The sequence below is a fragment of the Ixodes scapularis genome, unplaced genomic scaffold, assembly GCF_016920785.2.
Source record: "Ixodes scapularis isolate PalLabHiFi unplaced genomic scaffold, ASM1692078v2 PGA_scaffold0__279_contigs__length_252992795, whole genome shotgun sequence".
NCBI classification, from domain to species: Eukaryota; Metazoa; Arthropoda; class Arachnida; order Ixodida; family Ixodidae; genus Ixodes; species Ixodes scapularis.
Genome location: NW_024609835.1, coordinates 71,814,849 through 71,837,083, shown reverse-complemented (window position 1 = coordinate 71,837,083; position 22,235 = coordinate 71,814,849). Strand labels below are relative to the sequence as shown.

The 22,235-nt window shown below is 49.5% G+C and overlaps 1 protein-coding gene across 1 annotated transcript; it reads left to right on the top strand.

The window, feature by feature from the left end:
• The first annotated feature begins 20,312 nt into the window (after positions 1-20,312).
• LOC120840946 lies at positions 20,313-21,500 on the top strand. The gene has a single exon (XM_040211748.2). It carries the CDS (start codon positions 20,313-20,315, stop codon positions 21,498-21,500), a length of 1,188 nt encoding a protein of 395 aa, XP_040067682.2.
• The last annotated feature ends 735 nt before the right edge of the window (positions 21,501-22,235 follow it).

Genomic DNA, 22,235 nt, shown 5'->3' with positions numbered 1-22,235 from the left:
CGAACTGCCGAAAAGAGTTGATTAGGGTTGGGTGTGTAGATTGCCGGTGACAGTGGGGGTCAACAGTGAGACCTTCTTTTCAAAAAAGAGAGGATGACAAATGCAGCTCTCAGAATTGGCAAGGGTCCGATAGTAAATCGTACACGGGTTATTCAAAACGATAAATGTCGGGTTCTTCGTGAGTATGTTCACTCGCAACTCTAGCATTATGGAATTTGGGAAGACCGAGCGAGGGGCTGACCTCCTGATGCCGTGGTCATATGTGCACTTGTAACTTACGCATATGAATAAATAACGGTCGCACTCTCGCAGCGGCTCTGTGACAGAGTTAGAACCAGATGAAATCTGATCGCAGCCTTGGTATGCTACCTGGGCGCGTATCGGTGCGATTGCTGCATGCCACGTGACCAGGAAAGGCAGAAACGACGGAAGCCAACCCTAAAAAAGTATTGTATTAATTATTAATATTACCTACTTGTTGCTTAATACATGGTTCACTGCGACAGCAATCGCTTTGGTGGCCGAAGCATGCGAAACTGATCGTCGCGATAAGCGTCAACGCACAATCACCGGACAAAAGCTCACCAATTGAGAAGATTAGCTGCACAAAGGCTTAATGGAAGGAACGTTGTATTCTATCACTGATTTTGATATGAGGATCAAATTTATGTTTCTGGGGACCGAGAAGTCCAATTAGAAATGTCTAAAACTTTCACGTTCGTTCTGTAAATAGAAGAAAACAAAAACTACTATTTAGAGTAATTACACATACTGCACCGACTTCACCCAATAATAATTATAATACTAAATATTCAATCAGGCGCTTTTCGCCCATGCGAGGGACATCATCTTCGCGTGACTAGGGACACGAATAAGAAAAATACAGCAACTCGTACAATACGGAAAAACGGTGGCTGAGGAACATTTGTTTCCGCTCCAGAGGTACGACCTTCTAAAATCAAACGGGTGACAGGTTGTCAATGGTCAACCAACGAGTTCGGTCTTTGATCCTGTAGCATGTGTGACCTTTTAAACGCCTTTCTCTTTTAATTATAGAAATCATCTTTATATCTAGATATATAAAACGAACAATAAATGAATTGTTTTGGGGATTTTATAAAGTCTACAAAATATACGAGCATAATTTTAATTTCATTTTGGGGACTTCACAGAGGCAACGTCAGTGGGACAAGCTCAGCGGCACACCAAAACAGCCGTTCATCAAAAATCCCGGTACTGAAAAGCCCGGTGCCCAAGCGACCACATACCGAAATGATCGCGTACCGATATCTCCGCACCGAAATGTCCGGTTCCCAATTTCATCGAACGCATTTTTCACCGCCGTAACTATCAGTAATCCTACAATTCAACAAAGAAATGTCTTCTAAATTCTTTGCTAGGTTCATTCTATATCCGTTGGATATTCAGACTCGTTGGACATTCAGGCTCGTTGGACATTCCGTCTCGGTTGGATCTTTCGTCTCGATGGATATTCAGGCACGTTGGACATTCCGTCTCGGTTGGATCTTTCGTCTCGTTGGAGATTCAGGCACGTTGGACATTCCGTCTCGGTTGGATCTTTCGTCTCGTTGGACATTCAGACTCGATGGACATTCCGTCTCGATTGGATCTTTCGTCTCGTTGTACATTTCGTCTCGCCTGTCACGTGACCGATTGGACATTGAGACTCGTTGGACATTCAGTCTCGTTGGACATTCAGGCCATAAGCGATGTACCAGGGTATAAAAGAAAAGTCATTTTTGCATGGGATCTTACTCTCGCTTTTGAAATGGAGTTGATCACAGCAGAGAGTGGTGGCGCGATGCTCCTCCACGACGGACATTCTTACACTCGTATTAAGTCTAACGAATCGACGCTCTACTGGTCCTGCCGGCAAAGGACACTTTGTAAAACTAAAGTTGTAACTGACCTATCCATAACTCGCATACTATCCTACTCGAGCGACCACACGCACGCCGGCGACCCAGACCCAACCGAGCTAGGTGTTCTCAGAGTACGTCATGAGACGAAGCTAAGAGCAGGTAAGTTGCGAGAAGTTGTCTTTATATTCCTAGTTTTGCATAACAAGAACCAATTTTTATAGTGGTTCTTGCTTGCAGTGGAAGGGCGGCTGGCACCACACCAGATACTTTTGGATGCAGCCTCCTCCGTAACGGACGACACTGCCTCGCAGATTCCTGCTGCATCCACACTACGGCGCACGATTCGGAAACAAAGGCAGCGCGCGAATTTCGTGTACAGTGTACCATCCTGCAGGGCAGACATTCGAATGCCCGCAGAGTTTAAGTTAAAGTGCTTTCCTGCGTTATGTATTTGGTTTCGTAATAACTGTTCCAACTTCATGCAGGTCACAGCCGAAGGAGATTCGTTTCTTCTGCACGACAGCGGCGACGGCGACAGCGAGAGACTTCTCATCTTTGCAACTGAGCGCCACCTGAGCTATTTGGCCCGGGCAACCACCTGGTTCGCAGACGGAACCTTCAAGGTCACCCCTGAGCAGTTCTACCAGCTTTACACTGTGCATGCAGCCGTCAACGGTGTAGCGGTGCCCATGGTTTACGGCTTGCTGGCCAACAAATCCGAAACTACCTACAGAAGGTAAGCACTAAAAGTTACAAAAACGGATCCCTTGGTGTGGCATTATTGATTTTGTCTACATAATTGTTTCTTTTATTTGTAATACTGACTACACAGAATTGTTATTATTATTTTTGTTCAAGGTTCTTCGGTGTGCTGCTGAGCGGCGTTGGGACCCACTGCGTTGAGGTGGTCTACACTGACTTCGACATCGCTGCCATCAACGCCGTAAAAGCCAGGGCCCCTAGCGCAAGGATTAAGGGATGCTTCCATTTATCCCAGTCGGTATACAGAAATGTGTGCTCTAGCGGTCTTCAGAGTCGATACAATGCGGAAGAAGAGTTTGCTGTTAAGGTCAGCAAAATTATTTTGTTCTTTTTTTTCGGTTCTTTTTATATATATATATATATATATATATATATATATATATATATATATATATATATATATATATAAATTGCGTTTCAGACAAAATAAAATTTACTTTCTGTGCACTTTCAGATGAGAATGCTGCCTGCATTGGCGTTCTTGCCAATTTCCGACATTCCAGGACTCGGTCGAGGTTTTCCACTCGGAGGCTGCACACGTGGCGGATTACTTCGAAGATGTCTACATCGGCAGGCCCCGTCGGAACGGCATGTCTACAGCCATCTTTCTTCCAACAGTTTGGTCAGTGAGGGAATCGACATTGGCGGAAATGCCAAGAACAAATAACAGCATCGAGGACCTCCTAAGTTGTTTGTAGCAACAAACGCGAATTACATTATTTCGTTGGATGGGCGGTGCAGTTGGTGTTTCGACGTAAAATAATAACCTTCCTAAGTACTAATTGGGGGCGCAAACTTAAAATATATTGTCACGAAATTACAAAAAACAAAACAAATCTAATTCTTTATCATCACCACTGCTCGGGAATGAAGAGAGAGAGAGAAAGAGATGAATCGAGACGGACTCCGGGATTTCTCCAAAATATGATGACTGCATACATGACCGCGTTTTATGTCTTCCGTCACCCATATGTTATTCTACGTAAATATATGCTTCATAGTAAGGCTGTGCTCGTGTTTTCTGCGGTTAGTTGCGTACTCAATGAGACTGTACAGTAATAACAGTTTGCGCGTGTTTTTCTTTTTCCTTCTTTAAGAGCAATGTGGGCTGCAGCTCCCCCAACATCTGGTCCTTCCTGAGATCTGTCAAGAGGGAGCAATCCTTGACGGAAATGAAACTCGCTCAAGCAGAGGGCGGCACTACGTCTTCGAGGGTGTCGAAAAAGCACGCTGACTGCAACAAGCGCCTCCAGATTGTCGTCAGCCGCTACGACAGTCGCAACCGTCTGGAAACGTTCAGGGCACCAGCCCGAAATATTGCGTTTTAAAATGCTAACTACTCGACTAATAAACCTTTTATTTTCAAGTGTAATCATGACGCACTTGGTATTCACTTATTATTTAAGTAATGATGTCATTACACCCAGCTGCGGCAACAACTGTTGTACGTCAGCAATGATGGGCACCAGCCCGGTGTATATTAATATGAGCGTCGTCGGTTTCGCAACTCACAGTGTATCAAAAGTCTTGCATTATAGTCAGAATTTTAACAAATAAATAAACTTTGAACTTTCATTTCAGTGCCTTTTTTTTTAAATTTCATATGACGAATTCCGATGTGACGAGTTCCCCTATGACGAATTGTCCTATGTGACCAATAGCCCTATTACCAGTTGGCCTATGACGAATCGGCATGTTACGAACGGGCCTACACCCATGTAGATTGCCGATGACAGTGGCGTCAACAGTGAGACCTTCTTTTCAAAAAGAGAGGATGACAAATTCAGCTCTCCGAATCGGCAAGGGTCCGATAGTGAATCATACCCGGGTTATACAAAATGATAAAAGTCGGGTTCTCCGTGAGTATGTTCACCCGTACCTCTAGCATTATGGAATTTGGGAAGACCGATGGAGGGGTTGACCTCCTGATGCCGTGGTCATATGTGCACTTGTAATGTACGCATATGAATAAATAACGGTCGCACTGTCGCAGCGGCTCTGTGACAGAGTTAGAACCAGTTGAAATCCGATCGCAGCCTTGGTATGCTACCTGGGCGCGTATTGGTGCGATTGTTGCATGCCACGTGACCAGGAAAGGCAGAAACGATGGAAGCCAACCCTAAAAAAGTATTGTAATAATTATTAATATTACCTACTAGTTGCTTAATACATGGTTCACTGCGACAGCAATCGCTTTGGTGGCCGAAGCATGCGAAACTAATCGTCGAGATAAGCGTCAACGCACAACCACCGGACAAAACCTCACTAATTGAGGAGATTAGCTGCACAAAGGCTTAATGGGAGGAACGTTGTATTCTATCACTGATTTTGATATGAGGATCGAATTTTTCTTTCTGGGGACCGAGAAGTCCAATCAAAAATGTCTAAATCTTTCACGTTCGTTCTGTAAAAAAGAAGAAAACAAAAACTGCAATTTAGAGTAATTACACATACTACACCGACTGCGATAAATAATAATTTTAATACTAAAAATTCAATCAGGCGCTTTTCTCCCATGAAAGGAACATCATCTTTGCGGGACCAGGGACACAAATAAGAAAAATATAGCAGCTCGTACAATACGGAAAAACGGTGGCTGAGGACGCTCGTGGGTCCTACATTTGTTTCCGGTCCAGAGGTACGACCTTCTAAAATCAAACGCGTGACAGGTTGTCAATGGTCAACGAGTTCGTTCTTTGACCTTGTAGAATGTGTGACCTTTTAAACGTCTTTTTTTAATTTTAGATATCATCTTTATATTTCGATATAAAAAACGAACAATAAAGGAATTGTTTTGGGGATTTTATGAAGTCTACAAAATATACGAGCATAATTTTAATTTCATTTTGGGGACTTTACAGAGGCAACGCCAGTGGGACAAGCTCAGCGGCATATAAAAATAGCCGTGCATTAAAAATCCCGGTACTGAAAAGCCCGGTGCCAAAGCGACCAAATACCGAAATGATCGCGTACCGATATCTCCGCACCGAAATGTCCGGTTCCCCATTTCATCGAACGCATTTTTCACCCGCCGTAACTATCAGTATTCCTACAATTCAACAAAGAAATGTCTTCTAAACTCTTTGCAAGGTTCATTCTATATCCGTTGCATATTCAGACTCGTTGGACATTCAGGCTCGTTGGACATTCCGTCTCGGTTGGATCTTTCGTCTCGTTGGATATTCAGGCACGTTGGACATTTCGTCTCGGTTGGACCTTTCGTCTCGTTGGACATTCAGACTCGATGGACACTCCGTCTCGATTAGATCTTTCGTCTCGTTGTACATTCCGTCTCGCCTGTCACGTGACCGATTGGACATTCAGGCTCGTTGGACATTCAGCCTCGTTGGACATTCAGGTCATAAACGGAACTTAGGCTTGTCAATTGTTCGTCGTCGCTATCTTCACCCACTTTTCTTTCTCGCCCTCTTCTTGCCGAGTTTCCCGACGCATCGCATAAGGCTCTATCATGGAGATGCCACTGGCATCTCCTCTGCCTACCTTTCCCCCTCTCTCTCGCGCCGTGCCGGCTGTTTTTTTTTTTATTTTTTTTATTTTTTCTTTTGGCAGGTAAGTGCGGACTGGGCTTGAACGCTTTTTGGACCGCTTATGGCCTGAATGTCCAACGAGACGGAATGTCAAATGAGCCTGGATGTCCAATCGGTCACGTGACAGGCGAGACGGAATGTACAACCAGACGAAAGATCCAATCGAGACGAAATGTCGATCGAGTCTCAATGTCCAACGAGACGAAAGGTCCAATCGAGACGTAATGTCCATCGAGTCTGAATGTCCAACGAGACGAAAGGTCCAATCGAGATGGATTGTCCATCGAGTCTGAATGTCCAACGAGACGGAATGTCCAACGTGCCTGAATGTCCAACGGGACGGAAGGTCCAACCGAGACGGAATGTCCAACGAGCCTGAATGTCCAACGAGTCTGAATATCCAACGGATGTAGAATGAACCTTGCAAAAAAATTAGAAGACATTTCTTTGTTGAATTGTAGGATTACTGATAGTTACGGCGGTGAAAAATGCGTTCGATGAAATGGGAAACCGGGCATTTCGGTGCGGAGGTATCGGTACGCGATCATTTCGCTATGTGGTCGCTTCGGCACCGGGTTTTTCAGTACCGGGATTTTTGATGCACGGATATTTTTGTATGCCGCTGAGCTTGTCCCACTGACGTTGCTTCTATGAAGTCCTCAAAAAGAAATTAAAATTATGCTCGTATATTTTGTAGACTTCATAAAACCCCCAAAACAATTCATTTATTGTTCGTTTTATATATCTATATATTTATCTATATATAAAGATGATTTCTATAATAAAAAAAGACGTTTAAAAGGTCACACATGCTACAAGATCAAAGACCGAACTCGTTGACCATTGACAGCCTGTCACGCGTTTGATTTTAGAAGGTCGTACCTCTGGAGCAGAAACAAATGTGGGACCCACGAGCGTCCTCAGCCACCGTTTTTCCGTATTGTACGAGCTACTGTATTTTTCTTATTCGTGTCCCTAGTCCCGCAAAGATGATCTCCCCTGCATGGGAGAAAAGCGCCTGATTGAATTTTTAGTATTATAATTATTATTAGGTGAAGCTGGTGTAGTATGTGTAATTACTCTAAACTGTGGTTTTTGATTTCTTCTTTTTTTACAGAACGAACATGAAAGTTTTAGACAATTCTGATTGGACTTCTCGGTCCCCAGAAACAAAAATTCGATCCTCATATCAAAATCAGTGATAGAATACAACGTTCCTCCCATTAAGCGTTTGTGCAGCTAATCTCCTCAAATGGTGAGCTTTTGTCCGGTGATTGTGCGGAGGATTCGGCACATTAACGCTTATCGCGACGATTAGTTTCGCATGCTTCGGCCACCAAAGCGATTGCTGTCGCAGTGAACCATGTATTAAGCAACAAGTAGGTAATATTAATAATTATTACAATACTTTTTAGGGTTGGCTTCCGTCGTTTCTGCCTGGTCACGTGGCATGCAGCAATCGCACCGATACGCGCCCAGGTAGCACACCAAGGCGGCGATCGGATTTCAACTGGTTCTAACTCTGTCACAGAGCCGCTGCGACAGTGCGACCGTTATTTATTCATATGCGTACATTACAAGTGCACATATGACCACGGCATCAGGAGGTCAGCCCCTCGCTCGGTCTTCCCAAATTCCACAATGTTAGAGTTGCGAGTGAACATACTCAAGAAGAACCCGACTTTTATCATTTTGAATAACCCGGTTACGATTCACTATCGGACCCTTGCCAATTCTGAGAGCTGCATTTGTCATCCTCTCTTTTTTGAAAAGAAGGTCTCACTGTTGACCCGGATTCCACGTCAAAATGTGCAACGAGATGAAATGTCCAACGGGTCAGAATGTTCAATATTGGACATTTCGTCTCGGAGGACATTTCGTCTCGTTGGACATTTTGACCTGCTTGGACATTTCGTCTCGTTAGACATTTTGACCCGACTGGACATTTCGTCTCGTTGGACATTTTGACTCTTTGGACATTTCAACCCGATTGGAAATTTCGTCTAGTTGAACATTTTGACTCTTTGAACATTTTGACCCAATTGGACATTTCGAATCAGTGGGCGTTTTCAACCGATAGACATTTTGATCTCTTTGTATCGTTGGTTCAGACTCTGGCACTGCATAATGCTGAGACGGACGTCTTTAGAATTCCGAATACTTACACGCGCCCCGGGTTTTCGGCTAAAGCGGTAGTAGAGTGATCACTTGAAAAAATCTGACAAACTTTTTTTGGAAAAAAAATATTTCTAATCGAAAAAAAAAATAAAAGTTATATACGTTGCGGACGCTGAAAGTCCGCTAAAATGTAACCCTAGCGGTTGGATGAAAATGTCAAATTTCAGATTTGTGCTCTGGTTAAAATGTGGGAGGGTGATTTTTGTTTAATTAACAAATGGGGTCCGTTCCCGGTGACGGACGCTATTCATCTTCATGTATTCGCGGGCTTTGTTGACCACCATCTCAGCACTGAAAGTTTCTAAGGATTGCCTAAAATGAATCAGACTACGCTATGTTCCGAAAAATTGGGTTAATTGCTCCAGCCGCTGGAGTTATATACTGGCGGGGTTGGTGCTGACCGCAATATCCAGCTCATTTTTGCGATGCTTAAAACAGGGTTTCCTTCCTTAACCTGCAAATTAGGAGACCACCTAAGGCAATATAAATAAACGTGATGAATACGGCAGCAAATTCAATGTTAGATTTTGTAATTAGGATAAGGTGATTGAAGCAAATATAAAATAGCGCTAACTAAAACTTTAGATTAGGTAGTTGGTTCATGACTAAAAGGAATGAAAAACGCAAAACCACACGAACGAAAAAAAAAAAAAGAAAGGTTGTGTTCTATGTTTTCTTTTTCGTCTGTATCTTTTTGCCTCTACAATGTTATCTTATATTAAGCGAATTTTAATGTAGAAAAACCAGGGAGGGTGCTTCGTCCCCAGGTCCACGAGGTTCACATGCGGACGTTTGCAGCAGAAGCGTTTAAAACGAGACTCAAGAAGAAATCACTCATTGGACGTGCATTCGTCATTACCTTATTTTAGTCATCCACCCCGAATCTTTCCCCCGGATAGGGCGAGCGCATGAATACGCAGTGTGCACGAAGAAACCCAGCATGCTTCAGATTCTGCATCGCATACTTTGTTCGCTGCCATCCTAGCTTCCTTCCCTCGATAAAGGGGACAGATGACTGCACCCCCGTTATAATTAAAGTCACTTCTAGTGGCATTAGTCAGAAGGCCTTGGACAGGGGTCGGCGCATTCTGTGCCTCCTGCAGTTTTTCGCTCATTTCTATTCCATATCTGACTCGATCATACTTGATATAAGCAACATTAAACAGGGTTGCAAGAACTTTCATAATAAGCATTCTTAACGCAAGCCATACAGCGTGTATACAGCATAGAACGGACTAAAAAAATGACACATAGTTCAATACAAGTCTGTTCATTCCACATGGAAAAATAGTGTCGCATTTTCAAGCGCCGTTAGTCAGTTCAATGTGAGACTGGGAGCGGGCCACTGCTGGCAACTCTGTCGATGTAATTCCGGACATCAACAAACGTGGGCGGGTGAGAGCTGATGAAAGATGCAAAGGTGTCCATTTCTTGGTGCAATTTGTTGTTCCTGGTTTGAATGACGTGGGATTGCGGCTGAGCCACGGCCAGAGGGTCAAGCAGTAGCGCTTAAATCCTGTTTTGCGCTGCATGCTGAGCCGACTTCAGGAATTGCGGAAACTCTGCCAGGTCGGGATGTCTGCTTGGCAGGCGGCTATGCAGACCGTTATGCCAGCCCTCCACGTTGTTGGTTGTCCTTGCACCTTCGTTGCCGAATCGCCCCGAGATGTCCTTGAGCAGGCTGTTGGTAAGCCAGAACCCTCTCAAGTATACCTCTCGAATTGGTCCAGGCGCGCAGCGTTCAGCGGCTGAAGGCTTGGCTTGTCTGAGAGCAGGTCGCTGGAAAATTCCAAGCGGAAGGCGTCTGGAACGAAGGGGAGGTCCCTCACTCTTGTGAACCACGCGTGGACTGCAGGGTTATCCCTGCAGAGTGTCTTGAGGCCCAGCTCGACCCGCCTTGCGTTAATAGCCATTGCAAAGTGAAAGGCGCACCCTCAGATCTGTTGCGATGCAAAAAACGTAGAATGTAAGGAAGCATATTAATTAGGCAAACACCACGCCCCGTTTTTGTATACCAACTTAAAAAAATTCACATTTTCATCTACTCAACTCGAGAGTTAAACACGAGGAATTGTCCTAAATATGCATTTTAGTTTTGCGTGTGGACGCTCGTCACTTGCTGTTTCAGAAGTCTCGTTTCAGAGATTTCAAGGAGCAAGATGAATTATTTTTGCGAATTATTGATTATTCAAAGTGATATGCATGCTACTCGACGTCTAAGGAGCACGTCTAAGGTTGGGTGTGTAGATGCCATCACAGGCAATCTACACACCCAACCCTAATCAACTCTTTTCGACAGTTCGACAAACGGGTACTTTCCCCCCATTTTGCATTCTGCGAATCGGGACGAATTGTGGTCTTCCAGTTGTCCAGAGACCAATGGAATTTCGACGAAGTGACCGGATTGATGGTGCAATACGCTTACCCTACAAGAATAGAAAACCACGTGGAACGATCTATTGTTATATTCACAGATGATGCAGGCTATTAGTACATCCGGGTGTGAACCTTCTGCTGCACGCCGAGATAGATGCGTTCGCTTCCTTTATCAGCAGTCAAGCTCCCACCTACCAAGAGGTCATGAACTACCTCGACAGAATGGCGAGCTTTGGAGTGCTTCCAGAAGCCAGTTAAATTACTTGGGCTTCTGAAAACCCCTATGCATGTCACATGCAGAAAAAAAGAAAAAAAAGTTGCGTATTGTGTGATAGTAGTATTATCGCTCTACTCATTGACATAGAAACCTATTGGTAGGGAATGGATGTGTATGTAAACTACTGACGACTGAAGTGTACAGTCAGTAGTTGTCTTTTCCAAAGACAAACGAACAAAAGTAAACATTTCTCAAACTCACACAATTGTTCCGCATTTACTCAGTAATTGTCGGGTCACACCAGCCACCACCCCCATGCATTTACAGGCGCGTTAGATGTAGATTCTATTTAAAAAAAAAGATATCTATATTTTTTTATTAGTGGGAAATTACGCCTGTGAAAACTCTTGATGCCTCGCACCCACAGCTCCCGAATCTCCTTTTAAAAAAATAAATATTGACTCTGCGCATAGTCAGTGGCGCTGGCGGGCGGTCATGTGTTTGCAATGCGGATCTCCGTAAAACTCATCTATAGATCGAAACGGGCAGGGATGAAGACTGAACTAGAAATTCCTGGGTTCTGAAGAGCGGCTTATATAGACGTCCCCCTATTGCGATTCACTAGAACACCCGTACATTGCATCCCTATTATATACTTCAAATTGGCTGACATATGTCATCGGAATATTCCAAACATTTGAACTGTTAATATCAAAGGAGCGTTTGGCGTCGTACCATCGAGACCTTTAACCGATTGGTACCTAGCTGCGCATCGGCACTCAGCTAACCATCAAGCCTTCCTATAGATGAAATTATAATATTTGTGTCTGCTCTGTCTCTTTGTCGGTCCGTCAACGTCGGCTTTTGAAGCACGACATTTTAGTATAATGTAACTACGGCAATGCCTGCAGGAACGCGGACTAAATATACACACAAGTCTGTACATTTAAGAGGGCAAATTATTCTAGCACGTGACATGCGAGACGGAATGTCCAACGTGTCTGAATGTCCAACGAGACGAAGGGTCCAACCGAGACGGAATGTACAACGAGCCTGAATGTCCAACGAGACGGAACATCCAACCGAGACGGAATGTACAACGAGCCTGAATGTCCAACGTGCCTGAATATCCATTATTGGATCCTTCGTCTCGTTGGACATTCAGGCTTGTTGGACATTTCGTCTCGTAATCCAGAGAGAACAGCTCTGGGACCCGGTCCAGCTTTTTCCGAAAGCCAGTCACTAGCACCGGCCGTCACGTCTACGGGTCTACGAGGTAGGCTGCTATGTCGCCGTGATTTTTTTTCGAGCCTGCATACAGTATAAGTGCTGCGATTGGATGAGTCGTTCAAGTCGCCCCCATGAAGAATCGGCGATCGCCAAAACGCCGTCGTATTCAGTCACGGCTCGAGGACCTTTTTCAAGGCCATAACGCTTCACACATTGAATCGTACTACTGCTCGGATCAAGGTGCCTGTGAGCATATGAATGACGCCCCCAGAGAACAAGTGGCAGTGCACATAACGGCGCGTCAAGTCCAGTCTCCGATCAAGACCCTTCAGACGCCTCTAACGATCCCAATCAAGAACGCCCAGCGGACGGGATCCCCCTTCTGAAACCATTCCCGTGCACGCACCGAGAGTACCAGCTACGCGCAATTGGACGGCTAAAACACGCGCGTCAGCGAATTAATCAGAAGCAGAACGAGGTAAGCGGTGGAACTATTGAGGCACCCTAGGTGGAACATTCCACGCCGCGTGACATTGTCTCTTGTTCATTTATTGACTAAATTTGTTTGTTCTTTTATATCTTTGAGGCTGGCAAGTAACGCCAAGCTCCCCGTGTGGTCGCCATCTTGGTCCGTGAAATGAGCAATTTCTCCTTGATCCCTCTGTTCTTGGTGAGCCGATCTAGATTCGCTGGTGACGGGTAGCTTTATGGAGTGGTTTTTTGTATACCGAGGTATTACTAACCACACACCGGCGAAACAAGCGTACACCTTCGTCCCACCACCAGATGCTGTGTCGGCGCTTAGAGGCACTGAAAAATAAGTTTACTGTATTGAAATACGCAAGAAGAACAATACAATTGTAAGAGATCCATGGAGATGGGCATGAATAATAAGTTGATTGCATACAGAGTGCCAAAGACCCTTATATTCACGAGGAACGCCTCCAGTACGATGATGCTCCATGGTAATCTTGGCGCGACTGGTGTAGAAGGACCCTCTGGATGCTTCGAAGATTTAAATGGATCAAGATGGCGACTTCCATGGCAACATAGACCGATTAGCCAATTGCCTTGCTAGGTTTGGGTCGTCTGTATGTTAGTATCCGTTTGTGTCCGGCTAGCAGGTAGGGAAGGCAATGGGGCTACTTTCCCAGGATCCAGTGACATTAGCACATCCAGGGACGTCTTTTGGAGGCGCTCCGTATTGCATCTCGTGTCTGAACAAATAAACAGTTCGTACCAAACCAGTGTTTTAGTTACTTCCTTCGTACTTGCGTGATAGGAACTTGCCTTCGCAATAATACTAAAAAAAATACTTTCTTTTTTTTTTTTTTGGGGGGGGGGGGGGGGGGGCGACACAACGTTTTCCCATGACGGCTAGGGAACGTAATTTGGAAAGGTTTCTCGACGTTCTGTGAACGTCGTTGGTAGTCCGGATGTCTTAAACACGCGTATCATAAACGTCGAGGAAGGACGCAACGGCCCACTGAGACGTGCACGTGACGTGCAACAAACGTCATTTGGAACGTCCCCTCGACCTTCTGTGCACCTTTTCTCGCGGACATTTAAAGGTTTCATCGACGTCGAAGGAAGGTAACGTCCGGACCTTCGACGTTTTACGACGTCACGTTACAGACGTCTTCGACCTTCTTTCGACGTTTTCGTCACGTTTATGTGCTGCTTGGGTACAGTCATAGCATGCCCCTCGGTGCTTGGATAATAGACCGATCTCACCAAGTGTTTGGCGCATGCACGAGGTAGCCATGACTTTAGTTCACAGGAGGCAATCGGCCGTACATGAGCCTGTTCGTGCCCTGCACGCGCAGAGCTCCAGCGAGGTTGTCGCACGCGCAGAGCTCCAGCGACGTTGTCGCACGCGCAGAAAGACTAAAGTTCCCCCGATGCATTGCGGCAGCGGTTGCGTAGTCAAACTGGCTGGTGAGATCATTCTATTTAGAAAAAGGGTCTTTTGGGACGCTGTGTGCTTTTATGTGCTATCAACAATCCGCTTTCCAAAAACGTTGCCATGCCGAGCATTATCGCGTTCATTTAGGCTTAGGAATGCCCAGAATCGAAACACTATCTAAAAAATGCGGCGATTTCATTGCCCATGCTTTGCGGTTTAAGTGAGGTAGGGCAAAGCGAAAGCCTCCTGCACCATTCGTTACTGACTAACGCGCCCGATATTGCACCTACAACGACATATTAGTTCTAAAGTGAGCGGCGCTCACTCACTGGAGCACCGCCATGTTTCCCCGCATCCCTACCGAGCCAGTAACGTGATCTCTAAATCCCTCTCCTAGGTACTGCGGCTAACTTTAGCCGCGGTTAGCGCTTAGAGCACACGGGCCCTGCTCACCTTTCCCTTTTAGAATCATAACGTTCCGTTGGAATGCGTCACGGCGCTCAGCTTTGTCTGCGCCGCTATTAGTGGTTGGTTCTGGAGTTCCGCAATAATTTTACAGTTAGTAAAAGCTTTATCTGACATAGAAGACAAGTTAGCAAGGTGGTGAAAGTGTAAAGTCCAACATTGAAGTGCCTCCTATTGCCGCGCGCCAAGTAGGCAGGGCGGCCCTAGCCTAACGGTTATCGCGCTTGCCTCCCACGCGAACGGTCAGGGTTCGATTCCTGGCCGCGGCTACGCGTTTTGTTGACACTGTAATGTGATGTTCTGGTGAATTCGAGAACCGTCTAGGCTGATTCGGGTTTAGAATGTTCTACGCGTCGAACCTTCTACGTCGAATGCTCCAGAAGCCAACGCGTGTACAAAAGCGGCTCCGCGTGGCAAGCCGGAGTCAGTTTCGCCCCAGCGTTCGACTCTGCTGCTACGCCGACTTCGACGCCCCGCGACGCTCTGTTATTATCTTTTGTACCCTTTTATTTTTGGCACAAGTTCGCACATTAAACGTTTATTTATTCCTGTTTATTTCTTGTTTATTGGTCACCACCCGTGACATTTTGGTGGAGGTGCGGGGTACCGCATGCCCGTGCAGCGTTCCCCTCCAAGGGCCCGCAGTGCAAGTCCGATTCCCGGCTCGGTAAGAAGAGCACTCACCGCAGAAACTGAAACTCGGACCAGCCGCCGCACCAAGGGAGAGGATCCTGAGTACGGTTTGCTGCTGAACAAGCCCAAGCCGCAGAAGACGACGATGGCCAACCAGTCGCAAGCTCCCGCCGCTTCTCCCGCCAACAACATGCCCGTCGCACCGCGGACGGCTGCCCCCTTCCACGGTGAACTCTACGAAGACGTCAAAGACTGGGTTGACCAGTATGAATGCGTTGCCCGCCACAATGGCTGGACCGACGACCAGCGCCTGCACAACGTCTACTTTTCGCTCGAAGGGACCGCCAAGCACTGGTACGAGAACCATGAGTCCTCTTTCACACCGTGGGATATTTTCAAGACCGATCTGAAGGCTACGTTCTTCAACCACCAACGCCGAGAGAGAGCCGAGGACCTAGTGCGAACCAGGACCCAGGGCCCCAATGAAAGCGTCACGAGCTTTGTGGAAGACGCGCTTCGCTTGAGCTCTCGCGCCGACCCTCAGGCCACCGAGGAAACGAAAATGCGCATTTTGATGCGGGGCGTGAAGGACGACAACTTCGGAGGCCTCGTCCGCAACCCGCCGGCAACCGTCGACACCTTCGTCAACGAGGCGACAAACATCGAGCGCGCCCTCCAAGCGCGCGCTTCCCACTACCAGCGGCAGCCGTGCGTCACTGCAACCCCGCTGCTTAGCGGCGAAAACGCGCCTGGTACGGACATCCGCGAAATTATCCATGAGGTTGTCCGGGAGGATCTGCGAAGGTTGCTGCCAACCACCAGCCGTCCGCCAACCATTTCCATCGCCGAGGCTGTCCGAGAAGAAGTGCATCGGGCGCTCCAACCAGAGGTTCCGTCACCACGGTGGCACCGGAGGAACCGACGTTGAGCTACGCCGCAGTGGCCCGACGGCCACCGCCTCCCCCTAAGGCCTATGTTGCGCCGCCCCGACGTCACTCTCCTGAGCCGCAGCACGACCGACGCCGCGACGACCAGCTCCAGTACGCCAGTCAGGAGCCCCGTGAAACCCGGAAGACCGATGTGTGGCGAACGCCTGACCGACCCCCTCCGTGCTTCCACTGCGGGGAAGCAGACCACACCTACCGCCGATGCCCATTCCGTCGACTCGGGCTGCGCGGGTTCCACCCGAACGACCCGCGACCCCGTTATGGAGAACGCCCTCGGGAAATCGACGAGTACCTGCGACGGCCTCAGTCCCCCGAGCCTGCGCCCCGCCGAGAGTTCCGGTCGCCTTCGCCACGACGTCCAGCTTCGCCGATGCACCGACCTCGACGTGAAAGCCTGCCGCCCCTCGCTCCACGCCGGGGAAACTAGGCGCGGCAACCCCTGGAGGTGGAGTTGGCGAAGACGACCGACGCCAAGATCCTCCACGAACGTCGGGGGGCTCCACTCGAACGCTACCAGAGACCGAAACGACGCCCCTGCAGCTGTGTCCAATAACCTAAATGTCGTCATTGACGGCCACGACGCATCAGCACTCGTGGACACCGGAGCAGACTACTCGGTCTTGAGTGGGGGGGCTCTCCCGCCGCCTTCGAAAAGTCACCACACCGTGGGATGGACCACAAATACGAACCGCCGGAGGGCACCTCATCACACCAGTCGGGAGATGCACTGCTCGCGTCGAGATCCACGGTGAGACGTGCCCTGTGAAGTTCGTCGTTCTGCAAGACTGTTCGAGGGACGTTATCCTCGGAATGGACTTTCTCTGCGAGTATGGCGCCGTCATCGACCTCGGGGCAAACCAGCTGACGCTGCGAAAGCCTGTTTTACAGCCGGTGGAAACCAACACGACGTCAACCGCGATCCGAGTTATCGCCGACCATGTGAACTTACCGCCGCGGTCGAGTATTTTCGTCACCGTCATAACCGACGCAGCCATGCACGGTGAAGCTCTTCTGGAAGGCAGCGTCCAACTGCTCCTTGAGAAAGGAATTGGCGTCGCAGGAGGCGTAACGGGTCTCCAAGAGGGACGTACAACAGTTCTTGTGACAAACTTCCGAGAGAAGCCGCAGCACCTAACGAAGGGTACCACTGTGGGCCACATTGAGGAGCTTCAGGCGCCAGCCGTGGTCACCGCAGTCTCCGAAGAAACCTCATCGTCACAACAAAACAGCACGCCGCCACAGCCGATCGACATCAACCCCGAGCTCCCAGCTCCTAAGCGCCGACAACTGGTTGATCTCCTCGCCGAATACAGTGACTGTTTTGCCACGTCGTCAAAAGTCCGCCAAACACCAATGGCGAAACATAGCGTTATTACCGACGACGACGCGCTCCCTGTCCATCAGTCGCCGTATCGAGTCTCCTTAAAGGAAAGGAAGGTGATTCAGGATCAAGTCCAAGAAATGCTCGACGACGACATCATTCAACCCTCAAAAAGTCCATGGCCGTCCCCAGTCGTCCTTCTAAAGAAGAAGGACGGAACCCTGCGGTTCTGCGTGGACTACCGTCGACTGAACGCTGTTACGAAGAAAGACGTCTATCCGCTCCCCCGCATCGACGATACGTTAGACCGACTGCGCCACTCCAGATATTTTTCGTCGATGGATCTGAAGAGTGGCTACTGGCAGATTGAAGCCGACGAACGCGATCGGGAGAAAACTGCCTTCGTCACTCCCGACGGACTGTACGAATTCAAAGTGATGCCGTTCGGGCTTTGTACTGCGCCAGCCACCTTCCAGCGTGTCATGGATACCGTGCTGGCAGGTCTGCAATGGCAGAGCTGCCTCGTCTACCTCGACGACGTCGTGGTATTTTCACGAGATTTCGACGAGCACCTGAAACGACTTCGAGCCGTGCTTCAAGCCATCAAGACCGCCGGCCTGTCACTGAAGCCGACAAAGTGTCGATTCGCCATGGTGAACTTAAGTTCCCTGGCCACGTCGTGAGCAACAAAGGTGTTCTCCCGGACCCCGAGAAGACCCGCGCCGTAGCTGCATTTACGCCGCCGTCTGACAAGAAGGCCGTGAGAAGATTCCTCGGGTTTTGTGCCTACTACAGACGATTTGTTCGGGACTTCGCCATGCTGTCCGCACCGCTGACGCACCTCACGAAGGACGCCGTAAAGTTCGAATGGACAGACGAACACCAGCGGTCATTCGATGAGCTGAAACGAAAACTCCAGACGCCCCCGATTCTTGGCCATTTCGACCAGTTCGCTGATACAGAGATCCACACGGACGCCAGTAACACCGGACTTGGTGCGGTGCTAGTTCAAAGGCAGGACGGGGCAGAGCGAGTCATCTCATACGCCAGTCGGACGCTGTCTAAGGCGGAGAGGAACTACCCTACAACTGAAAAGGAGTGCCTTGCTGTCGTCTGGGCAATAACAAAGTTTCGCCCATATCTGTATAGAAGTCCTTTTCGCGTGGTCACGGACCACCACTCGCGCTGCTGGCTCGCGAATCTGAAAGACCCTTCCGGACGCCTCGCCCGGTGGAGCCTACGACTGCAGGAGTTCGACATGACTGTTGTGTACAAGTCCGGCCGGAAGCACAATGGCGCCGACTGCCTGTCAAGAGCTCCTGTCGAGGCCGGACCTGCCTGTATCAAAGACGACGACGATGAGTGTTTCCTCGGCGCTTTGGACGTCAGCGACATGGCAGCACTCCAACGAGACGACCCTGAACTGCGAGCGCTCATCGAGCACTTAGAGGGACAAGCGAGTTCGGTTCCCCATGCTTTCTTAAGAATCCTGCATACATTCTCCATGCGGCAAGGGGTGCTGTACAAAGAGAACTTCGTCAACAACAACACAGCATGGCTGTTGGTTGTTCCTGCCAGCCTTCGAGACGAAATATTTCAAGGATGCCATGACGACCCAACGGCTGGACACCTTGGCTACACCAGGACGCTCGCCAGGATTCGAGAAAAGTACTACTAGCCAAGGCTAACGAAGACCGTTCACCTATACATTCGATCATGCCACGGGTGTCAGCAACGCAAGAAACCGCCGACGAAGCCGTCAGGACTTCTGCATCAGATTTCTCCCCCGTCTATGCCGTTCCAGCAGATCGGAATGGATTTACTTGGCCCTTTCCCGCCGCCAACGTCGGGAAACCGCTGGATTTTTGTCGCCACCGATTATCTCACACGGTATGTCGAGACGAAAGCCCTTGCTGCAGGCACGGCTGTTGAAGTCGCCAAGTTTTTCATCGAGTCCATTGTCCTCCGGCACGGCGCCCCTGAAGTCCTCATCACAGACCGTGGATCTTCGTTTATGGCCCAGCTGACACAAGGGATCCTTCGTCCCAGTGGCATTGGCCATCGTCGCACCACTGCATACCACCCGCAAACCAACGGGCTGACCGAGCGACTCAACAAGACAATCGCCGACATGCTCTCCATGTACGTCGACGTAGAGCACAAAACATGGGGCGAGGTGTTGCCGTACGTCACGTTTGCGTACAACACAGGGGTGCAAGAAACCACGGGAATGACATCGTTCCAACTGGTACACGGCCGGACGGTTACCACAATGCTCGACGCCATGCTGCCTCACGTGCCGGCCGACGATGGCAACGACGATGCTCAACTGATCTCGCAACGCGCGGAAGAAGCTCGCCAACTGGCAAGAATCAAGATTCATGACCAACAGCGAGTCGACGCACGCCGCTATAACCTTCGTCGCCGGGACGTCCACTTTTAACCCGGAGACCGGGTGTGGGTGTGGACGCCCATCCGTTTCCGCGGCCTCAGTGAGAAACTCCTGAAACGGTACTTTGGACCATGCAAGGTACTTCGTCACCTCGGCGAGCTGAACTACGAGGTGATGCGCGACGAAACAAGAACATCATCACGCCGCCCACCACGACCTAAAGTCGTCCACGTTGTGCGCCTGAAGCCGTACTACGCTCGACAGGACTGTGGATCTTATGTGTTTCAAATAACTATTTAGTTTGCCGTTCTTTTTTCGTGCTTTGTTTTGTTTTTTGTTGCATCGGAGCGATGCACTTTTTAAGGGGGGAGTAATGCCGCGCGCCAAGTAGGCAGCGCGGCCCTAGCCTAACAGGATTCTACTTCCGGCCGCCGAAGCGTACGGACGTACTATCATGAGCTCCGGTGGTGCGGTATCAGCGGCCCAGCAGGGCCGCGGGAACAGGATTGCTGACGCAGCATCGCAGGAGTACGAAGTTATCTTGCCTACGCTGCCTACTGGCCCGTCTGTCCAAAATACGCTTTTTTTACACGCCGACGTGCGCGCCCGGCCCTACCGTCTGGAGCACTTCCGTGGCGCCCCGTCCCTCGCGGCACTTCTTCCCGAGGTGCTCGCCTTAGGGGCATACCAGTATAACCACGTCTGGGCCGTGACCTTCAAGAGCGCCGAGGGGAAGAGGAAGTTGCAGGCAGCTGAGGGCTTCAAAGTCAAGGACGGCCGTTGCGTTGTGGTAGACCCCAGCAACCAGGAGACCCGGCTCAAGCTCCACCGGCTGCTGCATCACGTCCAAGACGACGAGGTGCGTGCGGCCTTGGCGCCCTACGGGAAGGTCACAGGGGTCACCAGGGATAAGTGGCGCGTCCTGGGCTGCACCGACATGGGCTCGACGACGCGTTCGGTCTCCATTAAGCTCGGACCCGGCGTCACAGTGGAGGACCTCCCTCACCAGCTGCGCATCGCCGGCGAATTGGTGCTAGCGGTGGTTCCCGGCAGGGCGCCGCTGTGCCTCCGGTGTAAGGGCAAAGGCCACATCCGAAGAGAGTGCAGAGTGCCACGCTGCACGCTCTGCAAGCGGTTCGGCCATGGAGAGAGTCAGTGTGTCCGGACGTATGCCAGTGTCGCAGGGCCCGTGGGGGGCGACGATACCTCGGAGCACCTCATGGACGTGGTCGACGCCGAGGAAGCCGCGAGCGGGGAAGAAAACCAGCCGCCAACTGAGGCAACAATCCCCAAGCCATTGGAGGCCTGCGACGGCGGTCACGGCGAAGGTGTCAAGGCCACGTTGCCTGAGGAGCCGCCAACTCGTGGCGAGCCGGACTCTAAGAACGTCGACGAGGCAGTGTCTTTTGAGACGCTGACTGCTGGAGGGGCGACCACCAAGGCTGCGGAAATAGCAGGTACCACCCCTCTAGTGCCCAAGCGAGTCCGACAACCGAGCGACGACGACGGCCAGGACTCAGGAGCTGTCCCTCCAGACGAGCCGCCCCCAAAGACGACTCTGTCGCGCAGGGGTGGCGTAAGACCCAAGCCCAACATTCCGCCAGACCGGAGGTCGCCGGCGACGCCGTCATCGCAGTATTGAAGGCCCGCGCTCCGTAGGGCATGCGGGTTTTAGAGGGACCACGACCTGACTCCGCCGAGATGGCGTCAACCTCTGGCGATATGGACACCTCGGCCAGTCAATCCGTCCGGCCGTTGTTTCAAGACAGTGGGTCGTGTGGCGTCTCTCGACGATCCGAGGTGAGCACCGTGTGGCCCCCTTGCTCTCGCTCTGAGAGGGGCGTAAATCTTGACACAGCCCTATGCGTAGCTACGCTGAACGTTCGGGGCCTGGCGGCCAGACGCAGGCAGTATCAGGTTAGCCGCCTTTTTCTGGAGAACGACCTCGACGTAGTGGCTGTGCAAGAGACAAAAATTGAAAGCGAAGAGCAAACTGGCCGAATGGTGCAGCCCTTCAGAGCCCGTAACCACGTATGCGTATGCCGCTCTGCGGGTAGATCCGGAGGCTGCGTATTATTTTTGAGAAATTCCTTAGGAATTGTAGTAAAATCAGTAGTGGTGTGCACGACCGGCCGGTTGACTGTGTGTGATTTTTCTTTTTCGGGAAGAGAATGGAGGGTAATTTGTGTCTACGCGCCAAACAAGGAAAACGAACGTCGGATGTTCTTTGAGCGCGTTGCGTCCTATTTAAATTCAATGAAATTAGTGATTTTGTTGGGTGATTTCAATTGTGTGTGCGCTGCAGAGGACAGGGTTAGCCAGTTGCCGGTGCGTGACAAAAGTGCGTTGTTTTTGAATAATTTAGTACAAGAATGTA